The sequence below is a fragment of the Archocentrus centrarchus genome, chromosome 15, assembly GCF_007364275.1.
Source record: "Archocentrus centrarchus isolate MPI-CPG fArcCen1 chromosome 15, fArcCen1, whole genome shotgun sequence".
In the NCBI taxonomy this organism is placed as follows: Eukaryota; Metazoa; Chordata; class Actinopteri; order Cichliformes; family Cichlidae; genus Archocentrus; species Archocentrus centrarchus.
Window position 1 is genome coordinate 15,747,667 of NC_044360.1, and position 19,711 is coordinate 15,767,377.

Genomic DNA, 19,711 nt, shown 5'->3' on the forward strand with positions numbered 1-19,711 from the left:
TGTTTCTAATTTTAGAAATATTGCGCAAATGCAAAAAAGCGGGTCCTACATATTTGTTTAATATGTGCATTGAAGGACATATCCTGGTCAAAAATGACTCCAAGATTTCTCACAGTGTTACTGGAGGCCAAAGTAATGCCATCCAGAGTAAGTATCTGGTTAGACACCGTGTTTCTAAGATTTGTGGGGCCGAGAACAAGAATTTCAGTTTTATCTGAATTTAGAAGCAGGAAATTAGAGGTCATCCAGGCCTTAATATCTTTAAGACATTCCTGCAGTTTAACTAATTGATGTGTGTCATCTGGCTTCATTGATAGGTAAAGCTGAGTATCATCTGCATAACAATGAAAATTGATGCAGTGCTTTCTAATAATACTGCCTAAGGGAAGCATGTATAATGTAAATAAAATTGGTCCTAGCACAGAACCCTGTGGAACTCCATAATTAACCTTACTGTCTGAAGAAGACTCCCCATTTACATGAACAAATTGGAGTCTATGAGATAAATATGATTCAAACCACTGCAGTGCAGTACCTTTAATACCTATAGCAAGCTCTAATCTCTGTAATAAAATGTTATGGTCAACAGTATCAAAAGCTGCACTGAGGTCCAACAGGACAAGAACAGAGATGAGTCCACTGTCAGAGGCTCTAAGAAGATCATTTGTAACCTTCACTAATGCTGTTTCTGTACTGTGATGAATTCTGAAACCTGACTGAAACTCTTCAAATAAACCGTTCCTCTGCAGATGATCAGTTAGCTGTTTTACAACTACTCTTTCAAGAATCTTTGAGAGAAAAGGAAGGTTGGAGATTGGCCTATAATTAGCTAAGACAGCTGGGTCAAGTGATGGCTTTTTAAGCAGAGGTTTAATTACAGCCACCTTGAAGGTCTGTGGTACATAGCCAACTAATAAAGACTGATTGATCATTTTTAAGATTGAAGCATCAATAATTGGAAAGACTTCTTTGAACAGTCTAGTAGGAATGGGATCTAACAAACATGTTGCTGGTTTGGAGGAAGTGGAAGGCAAAGTGTCATATCACCAAATAGGGGGGAAAGGAGCTGAAAAAATGTGTCTGAGCCCACTGCTATTAATTTAGAGACAAACTGATTTTTTTGAAATGTGTCTGATGATTTCTCCAGGGATAGTCTCTCTGGATGTTCTCACATTGATGTAGCAGACACTTTCTGACACCCACAGAGGAAGCTTAGTTAAGATTATGTGCATTATTGTTTTAAAGGAAGAGGTGGGTAATAGCTCAGATAGGTCATTAAATATCTGCAGAATCATGTGCATTTGATTTTTCAGTTATATTTGATAATGATAATTTAAAAAAACATAAAACTATTGTGATAACGATTAACAGCATGCTGACGAGCCTTTGTGCATGGTGGGTATGTGTGTCTGTGTGTGGGTGGGTGGTTTTGTTTGTTGTAAAGATTTCTCATTGAGCTTTAAAGGCAGTAAAACACACTGCTCCCCCCAGATGGAAATAAAACATAATTCTGTAAAAGCCTTACGCTTGCAATCATGCAGGAAAGTGTAATTAGCAAGCGCAAACAGCAAAACATAAACACACACGCATATAGCACAGAGAAACATACTGTGTCTGCTCAGGCAAGCACATATCCAATGCGCACACATACATTCAGTGGCAGATTCACGGATGCAAACAGACTCCTGCAGTACCCAACTGCCACTGTAAAAAATATGCTTATGCAACCCCAAGGACTGCTAGTACAAAAATGTACTTACACATGGGGGTAAACACATACTGTGCTAGCATCATAAACAATTCTAATCTGAAAAGTACTTTGCAAAAACACTGTGAATGGCAGCTGTTCTCTGTGCAGGAAGGAAGCCAATCATGGGGAGTGTGAGAGAACACTTATTTTCTCCCCAACAGGATGTTTGATGACACACGAAAACGTGGTGAAACACACTTGTAGCATCCGTACGCAATATGCACGATCTCACCTTGGTTCCTGCCAAGACACACACACACAGAGACACACTCACACCGAGTAAGAAACTGTTCAAAAAAAAAATTGAGGGGCAATCACAGGAAAAGGTACGCAGAGCACAAAAGCATGACAGAGAAATCTGTGCTTCCTGTTGGTGTCTCCCACTCTGCTGCACTGTTTAAATAAAGTGAGAAAAAAAGTGTTAAAAAAAATAAAAAAATGAAAAAGCCCACTGGATTTGTTACAACATAAGTTAGAATGAATATGTTATCACTTAGCTGTAAAGACAGACAGATGTGTTGTATTTTCAGAGGATAGGGGTCGATATGCAGAGTGCGTGCAGTGTGTGTGTGTGTGTGTGTGTGTGTGTGTGTGTGTGTGTGGGTGGGTGTGTGGGTGGGTGGATGATAGGCAGAGGGATGGCCATAGGGTTTAGGGAGTGGGCCATGTGAACAGATGGTCTCTGGTTGCCACCCAAGATCCCATTAAGAAAGATGGCAGGACTGACCTATTTCTGGACCCACCATGCCATGCAAATCCACTGCACCCGGAGATAGGGGGAATATCTACATTCAGAGGTTATAATCCTTCGCTGTTTTTGTTGAACATTATGGGATTACACACATTGTCACTGTAACAATAATGCAGGAATCAATTAGATGAAACACTGGGCTTATGTAGCACAAGAAGTCAGCCAACTCATATTTCCAGCTGTCCTAGTAGTTGCTACCTCAGATGTTTTGCCCTTGAGTGCTTAATTAGGTCTTTCAACAAAACAACTGGGATGATACGGCTGTCGAGTAACTGATGAGCTATCTACTGCCTGACCAGAGGTGTGCTCTTTTCCCATACACCGTCCCTTTTTGTGGACAGCTGTCTCATGGCTCAGAGAGACACATTCTTCTGAGTGCACCGTATAAACATTTAGTTGCTGCTCTGCATAAGCCACCAAGACTGACTTTTTCACCTATCAATTAATCTAAAGAAACTTAATCACAAACTGGGCACTGCTAAAAGTCATGTTTTTCTTCTCTTTTCATTTCAATGGCTGCATTGAAAGCATGCAAAAATGTAACTTCATGTTTAAGTCCTCTATGTTTTCCCCTTGGCCCAAAGCTTAGTGTCTGTATTTGATAAAGCAGTATTGCAAAGGTGTGCATCTGTGTGTGTGTATTTTTTTTTTCCAAAGCTAATCAAAGCCATAGACCCACACAGTGGAACAACACTGGCTCATGCTAGCAACATTTCATTTCCCCTGGCATTTTTTTAAGGCACACAAGGTGACATTTGGATATATTACTCTTTTTTTTTTTTTTTTTTTTGGGGGGGGGGGCTCAAAGTCACAAAGGCTATGATGAGGAAACAATGTATTATCAGCACCTTTTATCTCTCTCTCTCTCTCACACACACACACACACACACACACACACACACACACACACACACACACACACACACACACACACACACACATTTGTGCCTTAGTGCTATATTTTAGTCTTACAGTCTGTGGCTCACCAATGGGAATTTTATTTTTTTCAAAACATACAACACTAACAAGAAGAATGGTTGATTCTCGTGCAGCATGTCTGGTCCTAATGGTCAGGCAGTGTGATCATGTACTTTGGTAAAGTCATTGTGCACCAATAATAAAGCAGGCCTTCCCATTCTCATGCTGGTAATTCACCACAGTATGAAGCAACTCAGTTTCCAAACTACTGTGTTCCTATTTTCCCAGTTTCATCTTGGTAACAACATAATCACTGGCAAGTAAGGCTCAGAGGCAACTTTTTGTTTTGAATGAAGGTAGCACTATAAGTTGGTAGGAATTTGTTGGGGTGAACTGTATTTTAAGAACCATATGATTCTCATAAGGTTGCAACCACACTCCCATCTGTGGTTAGGTTTAGGCAACATGAAACATTTTCTAACCTTAATGGAGGACTTGAACAAGATCTTTCCCTAATCTTAACCAACTTCTGAAATGATATATGGCACTCATTATTGCCACAGCACATTTAGGTTTGTCTGGTAATTCAGTAAGCCTGGGGGTATACCTGAATATTCACTAACAGTGAAGTCATCAAGGCAACCAAATGAACGGGGACTGAAGACTCTGCCTACCAGAGAGCATTCTTCTCAGTGTGCTTTTGTCTCTTTTCCACCAGGATAGAACTGAATGGGGTCTACATCAAGATGTAATCCCACCTGTGTGCATGTGTGTGTTTGCAAGAAAAGACAGAGATAGAGAAAGACTGTGTGTGCACATTATTTCTGCTCTGCCCAGGCAGACAGCCCCCTAATGTCAAATGACTGAGCGCCACTACACAGCAGTTGCTATGGTTACCAGCCAGGTTCTGTGTACACGGATACTCATCACAATTTTGATCTGCAGTGAAGCACCGATGGGAAAGCAAGAGCCCCGCAAAATAAATAAATAAATAAATTACCTACCCACCCACATGCACATACATACACACAAACTGGCTCATAAGCCATCATGTTCCACAGTATACAGTACATGGTGAGAAATACTTGCATACATGCACCCACAAATGTTAATTCCACCCACATGAGAAGATACTGTACTCATTCATCTTCATGTAGCACTCACTTGAGTAACTACTGAGTTGTGCTGCATATCATTAGAGTGAGCACGTAAGCAAACACAGCCTGCTGGGCAGAATTATCAACCCCAGAACAAGTAGCACAAATCACAGTAGGCGATACACTGGGATATCACCATGCCTAGAAACCCCTCTAAAGCAGCCAGTGCCTTATTTCTCCCTGACTGTCACAACCACTGTTTTACTCTCAATCTGCCTGTCTTTCTGTCTCTTGGCGTGTCTCCCTATATGTTTCTTTGCTTTATCTCTCACTCTCTCTCATACACACACACATACACCAGTGTACATACAGGGCAGATTGGGAGCACTCAGTCAGAGCAAAAGATGAAAGGGAAGAGGGAGCTGTGTCCATGCCAGTGGAGCTGTGTGAGTGGGGAAGTGATGAAAGAGAGGCTCATTTAGTAAATTGACAGTTCCCTTCGGGACTCTTCATCTTCTTCCCTGTGAAAGGCCCAAATCTTTCTCAACTATGAGCTATTCTCACCAGGCATGAGGAAGCTGTCATATTCCAGCAAACATTAACAATGTCAGTGTTAGTATTTTAGTTTGGATCCATCTCTCTCCTTACTCCCACTGCTGCTTCATTCAATCCACAGATGCACAGCGGATGTCTGTGCAAAACACACCTACTTTTAATACTCTGATGCAAGACGAGATGTACGTAAAAGGAACGCTAGATACTAGTGGACCATTACAGTCCTGTGCAAAAATCTAGAGCTACTCATCATTTCTTGTAATGTTTTAAAGTGGTCTTGAGCAGTAGTTCTCCGGGCTTTCTGAAGGTCTTTTAAAGTTTTTCTTTGGAAAGTTGCTGCTTTTTCACTCATTTTCAATCCAGTCATTGTACCTGACTGCTTTCATGTATGAATCACCCAGGTAATAAAAAAAGGTACCCAACTCAAGTCGTGAACCAGTGTTGCGTCTACACAAAACAGACAACTTAGCAAAGAACTAATATTAAATAGTATCTTTAGACACTTTGCTATTAACAGCCTGTTACAAAAACACATTATGTGCATAAAATAATAGTTTTGCACCAACAAGATGATTCCCAAAGAGCTATTAGCCACAACATGGCAGATCTTGGCATGGTGTGCAGTATCCCCTTAGGAAATCTGAGGACAAGTGGAGGACAAAAGAAGTTAGACCTAAAAAACTATCTACAGCAGATGAACAGTATCTGAAAGTCATGTCCTCAAGAAATAGGAAAAACAGGGAAAAAGAAAAAAGAAATGGGGGGAAAAATAATAAAAATAGACAGTGACTGGAATCTATTTATCAATCTATCTAGTGCGTTTATTTACAATTTATTTACAATTTTAATAGACCACCTGTCATAAAAACAAGAAATCTGTCAAAAACATCTTTAAAACTAAAACTGTAATTTATTATGCAAATAAACTTGAGCCACCACAATGGACTAGAAGTCAGAAATTAGTCAAGCATGATAGCAAAATGATAACATTAATGTGAGAGCTAGGAGGCCAACTTATTTAAAACAAAAAAATTATATTATATATATATTCATTATTTAATTATATTTATTATATAATTATATTGCATTTGGCATCTCAATCAAAAAATAATAAAGTGCTTTACTATTTTTTCTGCTTTTTTCATGGATAACAACAATTATATTTGAGCATTAAAAATGTCATGTTACTTGCACACACTGATGGATTAACTATTAGTTTAGACCAGCAGCCAAGTTTAACTTGGGTTAAGCACTGTGTATACACTGTATTGCTCAGTGCTTAAATGGGTCTCAGCTTTAATCAGGCACTGTGAAATCTCTCCATAATATCAGACTGTCTGTGGCAGACATATTAATATGCTTAGAGGGAGAATACATCAGAAATTGTGCTGATGGAAAGTCTCTTTTTCCTTTTAAAAAAATTAAGAACTATTTTTCTAAAGCTGTGGTACAGCACAAAGCGGCAAATGAGAGGAGAACGAGAATGTCACAGTCACATTTGTACATCCTCAAACTAGGAAACAGATCTTTTAGGATATTTATCCAACTTAACAGATACGACACAGAGCAGGTAACGCTGTGCCAGACTATGAAAACGTTTGAAATATCTAAACAAATGGTAGAATGAGTGATGAAAAGAGACGGTCAAGCAAACACACAGGACAAACAGTTATTGTTTTTATTATTATTCATCCCAAGCAATAACCCATAGTTACATTTCTTACCTACCTCAGAAACACTAATAAACCTTCCTCATATGCATACAAGTACGTACATGCATACCCCCACACACACATAAATAAATGCACACTCATCCGGCAGAGGCACAGCAGAGTGAGCTACAGTGTGCCACAGAAAGATCATTGCAACACAGAGGAGGCTGGACAGTGCCAGCCAAATAGCCAACTGAGATTCAGCTAGCTTCTGTGGGGATAAAATTAATTGCCCTGCAGTATGTCTCCAGTGGGACTTGTACAAAACAGGTGAGGAAATGTGTACATGACAGCGGATTATACAGTGGATTTATCTGAAAGCCAACTTGTGAACACATGCTGCAGCTCTTTTAACCTGAGGAAAGATCAAACTGTTGCACTTTGCTGACTCTTTCTGGGCCGAATGATTAGTGTCCAAAAAGTGCTGAAGTATTTGTGTCTGGATTTGGTATCTGACATATTCATCCCCATTAGAAAACTGAAAACTTACTAGAACTCTGCCAGTGAGCGTTTGAGCGGAGATCATGACACCGGCCCAGTCTTTGACTGAAGTCATCCATCCCACTTCATTGGCTGGAGCCTCCTCCTTCTCATCAGGGCCCTTTGGTGCCCTTTCTGCTGCCTGATTGTTGGCGGGGTTGTTCACCTTCTGAGCCTCCTAGGAAAAAAAAATTAAACAAATCTGAGTAAGGAAATTAGGGAAATCAGATACAAAGGCATTGTGGGTTATAAGCAAATCACCGAAGACAAACCCAATTTGTTTAATATCACCAGCAAATTATACACATCAATCTGTACAGTAAAACAATTTCCTGTTAAATGTAATGGCACATGCGCACAAGATCCAGTGTTTCCACACTTCCCATTTAATGTCTATGCAACATGGTAGCACCATGTTCGTGTTCCTTCTGAGCAGCAGAACTTCCAAGTTACTCATTGCATACTTGCATGGGACTAAGATATTTTATGCAAATCAGGGGCATTAAGTACAAATTGACAGCTCTGGAAACTCCCAAAAAAAACTTTTAAACTGGTTGCCATTGATCTAAAACGAAGGCACATTTGACAACCAGTATGACTTACAGTACCTGCCTCAAATGTTCTCAGATGAACAATTTCCATAATATCTCAAAGAACATTTGCAAAACGCTGCAGAAAATGAAGAGTACATACTACATAATTTCCTGAGTTTGTGCTTATCCTAAACAAGTTACACATCTCTGTAGAACAAAAAAAAAAAAGACCGTCACTGCATCCATCACGCCATCATGGGATCCATCTGCTACTATTTATTCTGAATGTGTGTTCATACAAGCATACAAGTCAAACAACAAAATGTGTATGTGGCCACTCTAATTTTATTGCACATATGGCTCTTTAAGATAATTGTTCCTCGGGGTAGACTGTTGTTCTCATGTAGCCCTTTTAATGTTCCTTCCTGTGTCTGGCTGAGTGAATAGAGTTGCATGGCAGTTCATTGACATGCTTTGTTTGGCACAGTCGCTGCATGCAGCTGTTCCTCTCTAGAAATTCGCTCACTCCTGATTTGACACAAGCAGGCACTCAGCTCCCCTGTCCTTCTGGCAGAAAAAGGAAGCGAGTGGGTTTCCTCATGTTTTATAGCCTCTGAAGCAACAACAGCAACAAAATGTGCACAGAGATACAAAGTAAAGGTTTGTGTGTGCATGTCCTCGACAGTTTAGCCTGGGGGTTAAGGCCTAATAAATGGCATCCACAGAAAATCTCTGGAATTGCAATAACTTTACAGCCCCTTGATGGTGCAGCATCGGTCCATTCCGAGGAGGCAGGCTCACAGCGCACATGTAGCACTAGGAAAACATTTTACATGTCCCTTCTCATAGTGACATCTGACAAGCAGCCATCAAAGCAGATTATGTGCTATGTCAACAAAGTGAAATGTTTCCCAGTACTGTACATGTCTGAAGTTTGTTACGATGACCCCATAACATCCAAAAACGACGACGTGTGAAAACTCAGTGCTTACAGGGAGTTTGTTTTTGTTTGTTTTATACCTGGCACATTATAATTCCTGGAACTTTATGAGGCAATAGAAAACATGCAGCCAAAAGCCACTATGGTGACCAATATGCACCCATATGTGATGCAAAAACAAACCAGACTGCAACTTGAGTATTTCTGCAGGGCTAAAGAGCAGATGAGCCCAAGAGAGTGCTCTGTCCATTTCAAGAGGATTGTCTGGTCAAATTGGATTACATTCGATAATGACATGGCATGGACACAGCTGCCATTTTCCTAATTTCATTCAAACCCCATAACAATGCCAATAAACTGACCCTAAAAAAGCCTGGCTTAGTCATAAGATTATTATCCGGCTCTGCCGTTGGGCCTCAGCACTCCAGTGGATAATTCAGTTACTTTTGGTTTATATACTCATCAAATGACTCAGTGTTTGGAGACTCGCAAACTTTTGAAGCACCTATCATGAAAGTGATGTGTAGCTTTGCTTTTAAGAGCCACAAGAAATCAGCACCTCATTATAAACCGTTGCCATCAAGCAGATTTAACATTTAGAAATTTTAGCTTAAAAAAAAAAATTCATAGTTTTAAATAACTTCGTGTGTTTTATTTGGCAGAAAAACTAAACGAGGCATTAAGCTGATACGGATATAGCCGGTTTCAAAGTTAAGTGTTATGTTTGTTCTAACAGGTAATTACCTTCCACTTCACCAGTTATTTTTGCTCAAGCCGAGAGCTGCAATTGCAGTTTTGTTGTTCCCTTTTTTTTAAAAAAAAAAAGAAAAAAAGAAAAAAGAAAGAAATTTGTAAAATGCATGCTTAAACTCAGCAGTGACATAAAAATCCAGAAGATTAAAACATAAACAACAACAATTGCAAATCAAGTTTATATCAAGTTCATAAAACTTCTCAGCCCGCTGGATGGAAGCTGGAAGTTGTGCCACACTGTAAACAGTTAAATATGTGGATGTGCAGTCTGTATTTTCCTAAACTCCTGTTTACCCACCACCCTTCAGTACTCACTTGATTATGTTGGCAGCATGTGTCACATGATCAGCAAAATGCGTATACATGCAGGGTCACTATTCACAGGGATGTCTAAGGTTTCACTCTGAGTGGATGTGTGCCTGCTTGATAACACTCCAAACATAGTGTGTGCTAGTCTAAGCCCATCGGTAACTTGTCATCCAGAAGAACCCCCAAAACCTCACATGCTGCATAATTATACCAGAGTATGAGCCACACCACATCACACCGGGACTACAGTATGTCACGCAAATGTCACAGCACTTGTTTCTGGCTCTCTTTGCTATAATTTCCTCAGTTTCCTTGATTTCAAGCATGTTATAAATGCCTGCAGTCGTCCGTCTAGTCAGCCATTTTGTGGCTTTCCCTTCATGAGTTAGATTTTTTTTAAAATACAAACTACACATTAGCGTATCGTAACATTCATTTTGTGATAGTTCAATTTTAAATGCAACACGAATTTTAAAATTCTTTTAAAAGAATCTGATACTATTTTTTTTTAAATTTATTTATTTCCAATAATATAATCCGTGAAGACCCTGATGGCAGTTTAATCACTGGTGCACACTGAAAACAAAGACTTTGAGAGCACATTGAGCAGCACTAACATTTTCCTCTCTATGCATGTGAGTGCGTGCATGGTGAATGAGAATACATGAATAATGGATGTAGTCACGAACTGAAGGCTACGCAGATCAGGAGACCTAATGTAAACAAAGAATTTCTTCTAGCTTATTTGAGTGGCCGGCGGTGGGCTAAGCTCATGGATAGAAAAGCTATGAAGCAGACTGTTATGGGAGAATCCATCTGCTGGCTATATATAAACACATCTGTGATGTCAAACAGGGCAAGACAGGCGCACAGAGAGAGAGAGAGACAGACAGGGAGCAGCAGGAGTCAGTAAATGTGTTTACTACCACAAAGGACAAAATAATAATAATAGAAATAATAATAATAATAAAAGAAGCAAAGGCTAGTTGAATGCTAATGCACACCTGGTAGTCAGAGACATGATGTATAAAAATGAAGCTACTCATGAGAGGCAGTTAATTCTGGCACCCTGTCAGTTGTGTAAATAGTGATTTTCAACACTGGAGTCAAGCATTACTCATTGGATTTAAACTGTATCTACATGGAAGGAATTCAGTTTTCAATTTCGTCTCATTCATAACAGTTTCTATTATTCAGTTTCAATTCAGTGGCAATTGCCTATTTCTAGGTAGAGAGACAACACCCCTCAGGTCCACCACATCCCAGTGATGCTCGATTGGGTTGTATAGTGAACTCACTGAGCTTTGTAAAATAGCACATTATCCCACTAGAAGCTGTTTAGAAGTTTCCATCAAAAAGCAGTTGAACAGCTGTACCTAATAAAGTGGCAGGTGAGTATGTTTTCTGTGGAACCCGGCTTCATTTGTCTCATTTTGAGTGGATGTTTCAGTTTCAGTTTTAGTTAATGATGGTGTCTCAGTGTTTACAGCATGCAGGAGTAAACAATTTCTAATATGCTAGATGGATGCTAACCAGCACCAACCGTATTACAGTTCTTGTTCCAGTCTTTTAGATAAATGAACATTGTTAATATTAGTATCAGCACACAAATGCATTTACCAAATCACTTTAGAGACATTAATATGAATCAAGTTAAGCTTATGCCTAAAATATATGTAGTTCATCTTCCTACTTCAAGAATCTTCTTTCTAAAAAGATAGATGAGCATTGTTAATATTAGGATTGTACCAATTAACAGAGTACACAGGGGAGGCCTGGTAATAATGAGCAAGAGAGCAGCAGAACAGGAAAAAAAAAATTATGACACAGGAAGAAAGGAAGACACAGAGAGAAACTGACAGTGAGAAAGCTACAGGACAGGGACAAAAAGACAGGGACTATGGGGTAAAAGAGGACACGGAGTCAAACAAAGACTCAGAGGGAGGCAGGGAGATAGAATGCCAGAACAATAAAGCAGGAGGGGCAGAGATAATGACAGAGACAGAAATTAAAAGACATCAAGAGAGACAGGAAAACTGAGCAAACACACGACGAGACAGAGAAGGAGAGGACAGCAACAGAGAGACAAAGATACTGCAAGACAAGAGGGGTAAACAAGTAGCTGAAAGACAGACAGGGGGACAGATTAGGAGCAAGAGAGATGGGAAGTGAGAGTGAGAGAACAAGAGATAGACAAAAAGACAGAAAGAAAAGACAACGGGGGGGGGGGGGGGGGGGGGGGCATGCCCATCTGACTCGGCTAATCTAACAGGACTTGGCTTTAACGCAGCTGTTCCTCTGGCTTTCATTGGCTTTGCTGGGGAAAACTCTATTCCACTGTGAGAGGCTATTTATAGCTTCACCCTGGGAGACGTGAAACTAGTGAATATCATAACATGTTCTGTTCCCCCTGTTTGCTATTTAAATGCCGGTACAGTTACCCAGTGTCCCTGGGTTACATATCTACACTGGGTCACAGCAAATGGGAACAGGGAGGAAGAGAGCATATTCTCTTCACAAACCAATTTAACAGCATACATAGACAGGTGCAGGGCTGAATATGACAACACCACATGGGAAAAGGTTATTCTTGTGTATAAGATATGCCTACTGAATTATATAGAACTATAGAGGCCAAATGGTACTGGCTGATTATTATCAGGCCAAAGTATCGGATGAGTGACGTACTTGATGATCTCTCTCTGCAACAATCGGCCCAGCTATTGTCCTAAGTGTTTTCAAGAGGAATTTCAAGAGGTTGGTGAAGTTCCTGTTTCAACACAATTAAAGTATTAAACAGTCATATAGCCTGGCCAGTGCGTCAGCCTGGCCAGTGCGCACATTAACATCAGCTGCTTAACTATTAGCAACTACCCGATAGCCACGACAATTATTCGTTTCTCCTAAAGTCCCAGATTGGAGCTGAGAAAAGTTTGCGAGCAACAAGACTCCAAAAATACCTTAGCAATGAAAATATGGTGCTGTCACCAGAAGAGCAGCATTAAATGTCGGCACTTAATACATTTATTAGAGCACGTGCCATAAAAACAATAAAACAAATATTTTAGAAATCTGTCAAAAATGTCTTTAAAACTAAAAAAATATATATATATGTTGCAATTCATTAAGCAAATAAAATGAATTCACGTTTTTATACCCACATTTGAGCCGGCACACTGGAATACAAGTAAATAATTTGGCGTTTTAATAAAAAATAAAATGTGCTATTTTTTTTTTGTAAAAACAGTGCACTTAAAAATTCATGGATAACAACAACAATTATATTTTAGCAATAAAAACAGAATTTTGATGAAAGGGCTCTGGCGGGCGGACAGCACGGTGGCACAGTGGTTAAGCACTGTTGCCGGACAGCAAAAAGGTCCTGGATTCAAATCCACCTTGGCCGGGACTTTTCTGTACGGAGCTTTTGTGTGGGTTCTCTCCGGGTACTCCGGTTTCCTCACATAATCCAAAGATAGTTAGTGCAGTTAGTGGGGTTAGGGTAATTGGTTATTCTAAATTGTCCATAGGTGTGAGTGTGAATGGCTGTGTTAGCGTCAGGCTGGTGACCTGTACAGGCTGTACCCTGCCTCTTGCCCAGTGACAGCTGGTCTAACAAATTTGTTCAGCACTGTATACACACACACACACACACACATACATACACCTACCTTAGAGTTATCTAACACTATGTCAGACAACTTAAACAGTGCTGTCACTGATGTTCATTTTTTTATTGAGAAAAATACCCTCTTCATTTTCTATCATATTTTTCCTTGTGATATTAGTTTGGAGTTTGAAATTCTAGTATCTTGACAACCTTAACCCTTGTGATGGGAAGACAGATAGTTTAAAATTATCCAAACCCTCACATTCATATGCCACCAAGCTTAAATAACAATTTTTTCAGTGTTTGCAAAACAATGAAATCATTCTCGTGGTGGTGAAGAGTGGAGCTTCTGCCATGAAACCCTTTTTTCTCAAATCTGTTTCTACACTGTTCAGATCAGAAACTGTTGCACTGAGATGGAAAACATTTACATCACTGATCAGGAATTAATAATGAATAAAGTGTAAGCTAAAGCTCCATACCTATCTGTGCATCTATGTAGCAGGTGGGCAAATATGAGGTATAGTAAATAATGTTAGCATATTTGCCATATTTTATTTTCTGATGAGGTTTATAGGGTTTGAGTCCATACAGGAAAAATAAAATTGGAAAAAAAAAATTCACAAATTTCAGCATAAATTAGGACATATGAATCACAACTCCAAACTATCTAGAGACTTTCAAATATGTCATCACAGTGCCACTGAAATGTTTGTCCATCTCCAGAATCACATTAGCCCTGAGCTGCCCCTCTGTGCTGGGCCTATTTTGAGCACTGCAGGCCAGAGTAGGATTAGACCGATTTGTGGACACTGAACTAAATAGATGACATCCACAATATTGGCAAACAGGAAGACAAGCCAAACGGTTTACATCTCTCTACATCTCTGCTGGACAGCTCACCCATCTGCACAGCAGGGCATGAACTCATTCCTGCACGTTTTTTTGTCCCAATCGTGACGTCTCCTCGGCTCAGCAGATTCTGGCTAAAACGTATATTCTTTCATGTTTCTCTGTCCAGAATAAAGACACATTCACATTAGCGCTGCCTTACGACTGGAGGGAGGGCTGACAGAAAGAAATGTCTCAAACGTACAGCCCAGTCCATTCATAATGCTGTGCTGCACCTCTTCCATTGATACAACATTTTAAGCTCCAGTGGTCCAGGATAAAAATAGATGACGCAGTAAATTGCGAGACTGAAAGGGCAGCACTTGTCATCCGTAACGTCTTTGAGTTTTATCATCTTAATGTCAGTGGATAATAGAAGGCCAGTGGCTTAAATGAGAGCATACTAAAGGTACAGGGTATATAATAAAATACCCTGAAAGTTTTTTTTGGTGCCCCCTCCCCCCATCAGACCTGCTATAGAGCAGAGAAAATGAACAAATGTCTGCTGTAGTTTGGCAGCAGAATTCTGCAGAAGCCTTTTTCAGTCAGGACAACAAAACAAATACCATTAACTGCTGGCTTCATTTAGTTTTCACTATGTCTGGGCAATAAATGACATTACAGCAGTTTCAGACCTCAAAAATCAATGCAATAATTTTCTTTGCACCTTTCATTACTCTAAACCAAGTAGAAGCCTGATATTACATCACTGGAATTTTCACCCATCAGTCACCTCTGCTCCTGTCTGCAAACCTTCATTCAACCTAAACAAGGCAAGCAACTGTCAGTCAGGCTGTCAGCCTCCCACATCCCTCATCTGCAGATCTTTGCCTCTACTCCATCAGCCCGCAACTTCAGATCACGCCAGAATACGAGGCAGCATAATCACTTTAGTGTAGATGGAGGTGTGCAAATTTAACAAATTACTGTGTAGGGGGAAAAACACACCACAAATGTAGAATCCTTGCCCACAACCACAAATTCTCCTCCACATGCTGTGGCCTTGCAATAATTGGCCATTTGATTCCCAGTAGGCTCAGCATGTCATGTATTTTATTTTTTTTAATCATCAATCTGGAGATAACTTGTTACTATGGTGATCCACACATGCTCACATTCTTATTTTCAGTGCAAATTAGATCTGAATGGAAACACGTTTTACTGGGCAATTTAATAAACCATTCAGTGTGATTTCTGAAGAATTAAAAAGGCAGTTATTGCAGAGTTACACACACACACACACACACTATCTGGATTTTTTTTTTTTTTTTTTTTTTTGTACAACGAAGACATTGTGCATACAGTGACCGAGACATTTTCTGAGCCAGACGGTAACCTACAATAGTTTCCCAAAGGCAGTTACATACCATTTTAAGCCTATCTTGAAAGTAGGTGGATTGAGGAAAAAAAAAAAAACATGCTTGAGTGACATCAGCTTTTATCATACTACATCCATCAGTGGTACGATGACCTAAGGCTAAGTTCCAGCATTTTGTACTCCAGTCTTATGTACATGAATATGCCTGAATGAATTAACATGCAGTGAATACAAGAAAAGACCTATGAAACATGGCCAAACACGGTCCAAAAAGCACTCAGATGAGGTTATTATAATTAAATAAAACTAAATTTTAAATTAACCTGCTGAGACCCAAGCACTTGTTTGGGATGCATATTTAATTTCCTCAGGCTATTTGGGATTAGCCGGCCCCAGCAAGTATAACACAAGCAGAATCAGTTGCAAGGTGCAGAAAAGTTCAAATTTTATGTTAAATTGGGAGTGAAAGAAAAAAAATTTTTAGCAAAATAAAATAAAAAGCTACTTAGAGTAAAAGTGTAAGCAATACAGGAAATATGTCAGCACATGGAGGCGTTGGTGCAGAGGTTTGAGGCTGGGATAATCAGCTTGACTATGAGTCACTCACCTTTACAGAGTGTAATGTTTTTCATATTTTGCCCCTGAAAAACCAATTTTTTTTTTAATAAAAAGGAAAACATTAAAAGAATGAATAAAAAAATCGAAACTAAACTCAATGAGAAAAGCTTCTCAGGAAATTAACTTTGAAAATTAGTAATGGAAATAAATACAAAACTATAATAATGACTCTGATTTGAACATCAACATGCTTCCATATATTCCACATATTTAAAAAAAGAAACGTTCTGTCTTATTACTCTACTTCTCTGCATTAAATGCTACTCTGACCCCTACTTGAAACTACATTGTCCTTGTGATGCTCTTGCTGCTTAGAACCACCAACCTATATCTGTTCTGCCACTCTGTGAAGGCTCACCCTATTTTCTGTTATTGCTCTAAGAAACTGGACTTTCATCCATTCAAGGGCAGTGGACAATTTTGCGTGACTGTGTGTATATGTATGCTAAGGGCAATGATTGATTTCTGTTTCATCTGGACCAGCCTCTGTGTCTACATCGCTTACCACACTTATGAATCAAGAGGTAATAGTGTTTCTCCCAGTTCGCAACCTGTCTCAGAGCCTGTAGTGAACTCATATCACATCAAACACAGTCCAGTGAGCAGCAGGACACTAACTTGAACACGACACTACAGAGCCAAAAAAAAAAAACTGAGGCCAGTTTTTAATTCAGCATTTTACTGTCATAAATAGCTTATTATAACATAATGAGACATATTATGAAAGTCCAAATTGAAAGATGAGCACACCACTTATTAATTCCTAAAGTCCATAAAATTTGCTATTGTGTCGGATCTTTCTTTTCTTGATAAATTTGTATAATATAAACCAGTAGACAAACTGTTCGTTTTTTAGCCAAAAAAAAAGGAAAAACCTGAAAACTCAGTGTAAACAGCATCATTTATAACCATGCATGCTAGTCAATCAGCTTCAAAGCATTTTATTGGTACATTGCTACATTTTTTGCCACATTACCTCCAATAATCTTTTACCAAAACAAGTCTAGAGTGATACTGAAGCTCTTTTGCTGAAGCTTTTTAATCACACATTACGCATATTCTGTACTGTCTTAAACAGATGTGCTAATAAGCAAGTCAGGCATAAACACATAAAGTATTTGATTTAGGTTGCTCTTTAAAAAAAAATGCAGATTTTTGATGATATACTATATGCTATATACAGCATGCATATATTAATTACATGTAGTAAACAGTTTCTGATATCAGACTTACTAGCATTCATTTGAGTATTTATGTTTTCACTTCTTTGCTTACGTTTAACAGACAGCTTTGGAGTCCTACATGAAATATTTCTGAATTCTTCTAGACTGAAAATGTGAGTCTTGTTTTTTCCACACCAGTCACTGAATTTAAAGAGCAGAAGCACAGAGAACAGCAGCAGCCTTATCAAACAGCCATCACCTGTCTTAGCCCTGAGCTCTTACTGCCCTCTGAACACTTTAATGAGCTTTCTTCCTAAATACAGACAGACGGCTTGCTCTCTGTCAATAAGTGACTCAGCATTCAACAGACAGATGAAATTGGGACCCCATTACCTTGTGCAGAATAGGCCGCTTAGGTGTTTCCCCTGAGCGGAAAACAACCAAGATGGTAACTGTTGCCCTAATTGGCTCCCTGCTGTCTAACCTGCACTGATCAATGGCCCAGCTCTATAAAGACCAACATCCAGATATGACTGGCAGATGAATCTTTTAGTAGAAAAGTGGCAGGCAGTGCTAAGCAGTGAAGTGCAATGTTGAAAGCAAACAAGAAAGGAAACAATAGGCTACCAACCTTTCAGTCTTTTCTTTTTTTCCTCTTTCTACTAATGTGCACATTTTGCATGGTTATACTCTCAAATGCTATTCCATTACCTTTTTACTGGAGCTTTTAGTAATCTATGCATGTTAACTACATTATTTCACTGACTTTGTAGTAGCAGTTTGTGATAATCAAATATACAACTCTGTTTCTAGAAAGGTGCAAAACTGGTGTAAAATGTAAATAAGAACAGATTACAATGATTTGTAAATCATTTAACCCTAATTTTTAGATGTAAACAGTAAAAAGACAACACATCAAAAGTTGACTCTGACATTTGCTTTGCTTTTTGAAAAACTTTGATTATTTTGAAATTCAAAAGGAAACTTGTGTAACGCTAAAGGGAAAAAACACATGTTAAATATTTCACAAGTAATTACGTTAATTAGCAAGACGATTGGGTTTAAAAAGAGCACCCCTGAGGGCCTGCTGTCAAGAAGGAAAATCAGGAGGAGTTCTGTGAAAAATCACATGGGTAAATTTGCCAAAGTAACATTTCTCAGTGTAAAAATACAAAGAATTGGGGGATTTCATGATTTATGGTACATAATATAATTTAAAAATTCAGAGACACTGTTGAAATTCCTGTGCACAAGGGACAAGGCTAAAATGAAAATTATCGTTGCTACATCCAGAAATTCCAGTTAAAACTCTACCATGCAGGAAGTAGTAAACTGTAACCAATCCAAATTTGAAATTCTTTCTGTAAATTATGGGAGGAATTATGAGGGGAAAAGTTTAAAAGTCAGCATCCCTGGGGGTATAAGGATGGATCTGTGCAAGTGACATTGATTAAGGCTGAATGATATACAATACCAGTCAAAGGTTTGGACACACCTTCTAATTTAGTGTTTTTTTATTTTTTTATTTAAAAAAGTGTCTGCATTGTAGATTAATACCAAAGTCATCCAAACTATGACAAAATACATAGGGAATTACAAAAAACAAAAAAGTGTTGAACAAACCAGAATATGTTTTATATTTTAGATTCTTCAAATTAGCCACCTCTTGCTTAGAGGACAGCTTTGCACATCTTGGCATTTTCTCAGTCAGCTTTATGAGGTAGTCTCCCCTGAATGGCTGTCAGTTAACAGCTGTGCCTGTCAAGAGATAATTTCTTAAATTTCTTGCCCTCTTAATGTGTTTGAGACCATCAGTCGTGTTGTGAAGAGGTGGAGTTGGTATACAGTGAACAGCCCTATTTGAGTAATGTTCTAATCCATATTATGGCAAGAACTACTCAACTAAGAAAAACAACAGTCCATCATTACTTTAAGAAATGAAGGTCAGTCAATCCGAAACATTTCAAGAACTTTGAACGTATCCTCAAGCGCAGTTGTAAAGACCATCAAACATTATGATGAAACTGGCTCTCATCAGGAAAGGAAGACCTTTACCAGCCTCAGAAACCACAACTTAACAGCACCCCAGATAAGAGCCCACCTAAATGCTTCAGAGTTCAAGTAGCATGCACATCTCAACATCAACTGTTCAGAGAAGACTGCGTGAATCTGGACTTTATGGTGCAAAGAAGTCACTTCTAAGGAAGAATGACAAGAGGAAGAGAATGACTTGGTCCAACAAACACAAGGAATGGACATTAGACCAGTGGAAATCTGTCCTTTGGTCTGATGAATCCAAATTTGAGATATCTG

The 19,711-nt window shown here is 39.0% G+C and overlaps 1 protein-coding gene across 5 annotated transcripts in view; it reads right to left on the minus strand.

The window, feature by feature from the left end:
• kcnma1a (potassium large conductance calcium-activated channel, subfamily M, alpha member 1a) overlaps positions 1–19,711 on the minus strand; it is a 161,118-nt gene that overhangs the window by 108,925 nt on the left and 32,482 nt on the right. For all 5 annotated transcript variants that reach the window (XM_030748487.1, XM_030748486.1, XM_030748483.1 and 2 more), the window contains exon 2: positions 7,274–7,441. In XM_030748487.1, coding sequence (XP_030604347.1) covers positions 7,274–7,441 — 168 coding nt within the window. The remainder of the gene's footprint in view (positions 1–7,273; positions 7,442–19,711) is intronic.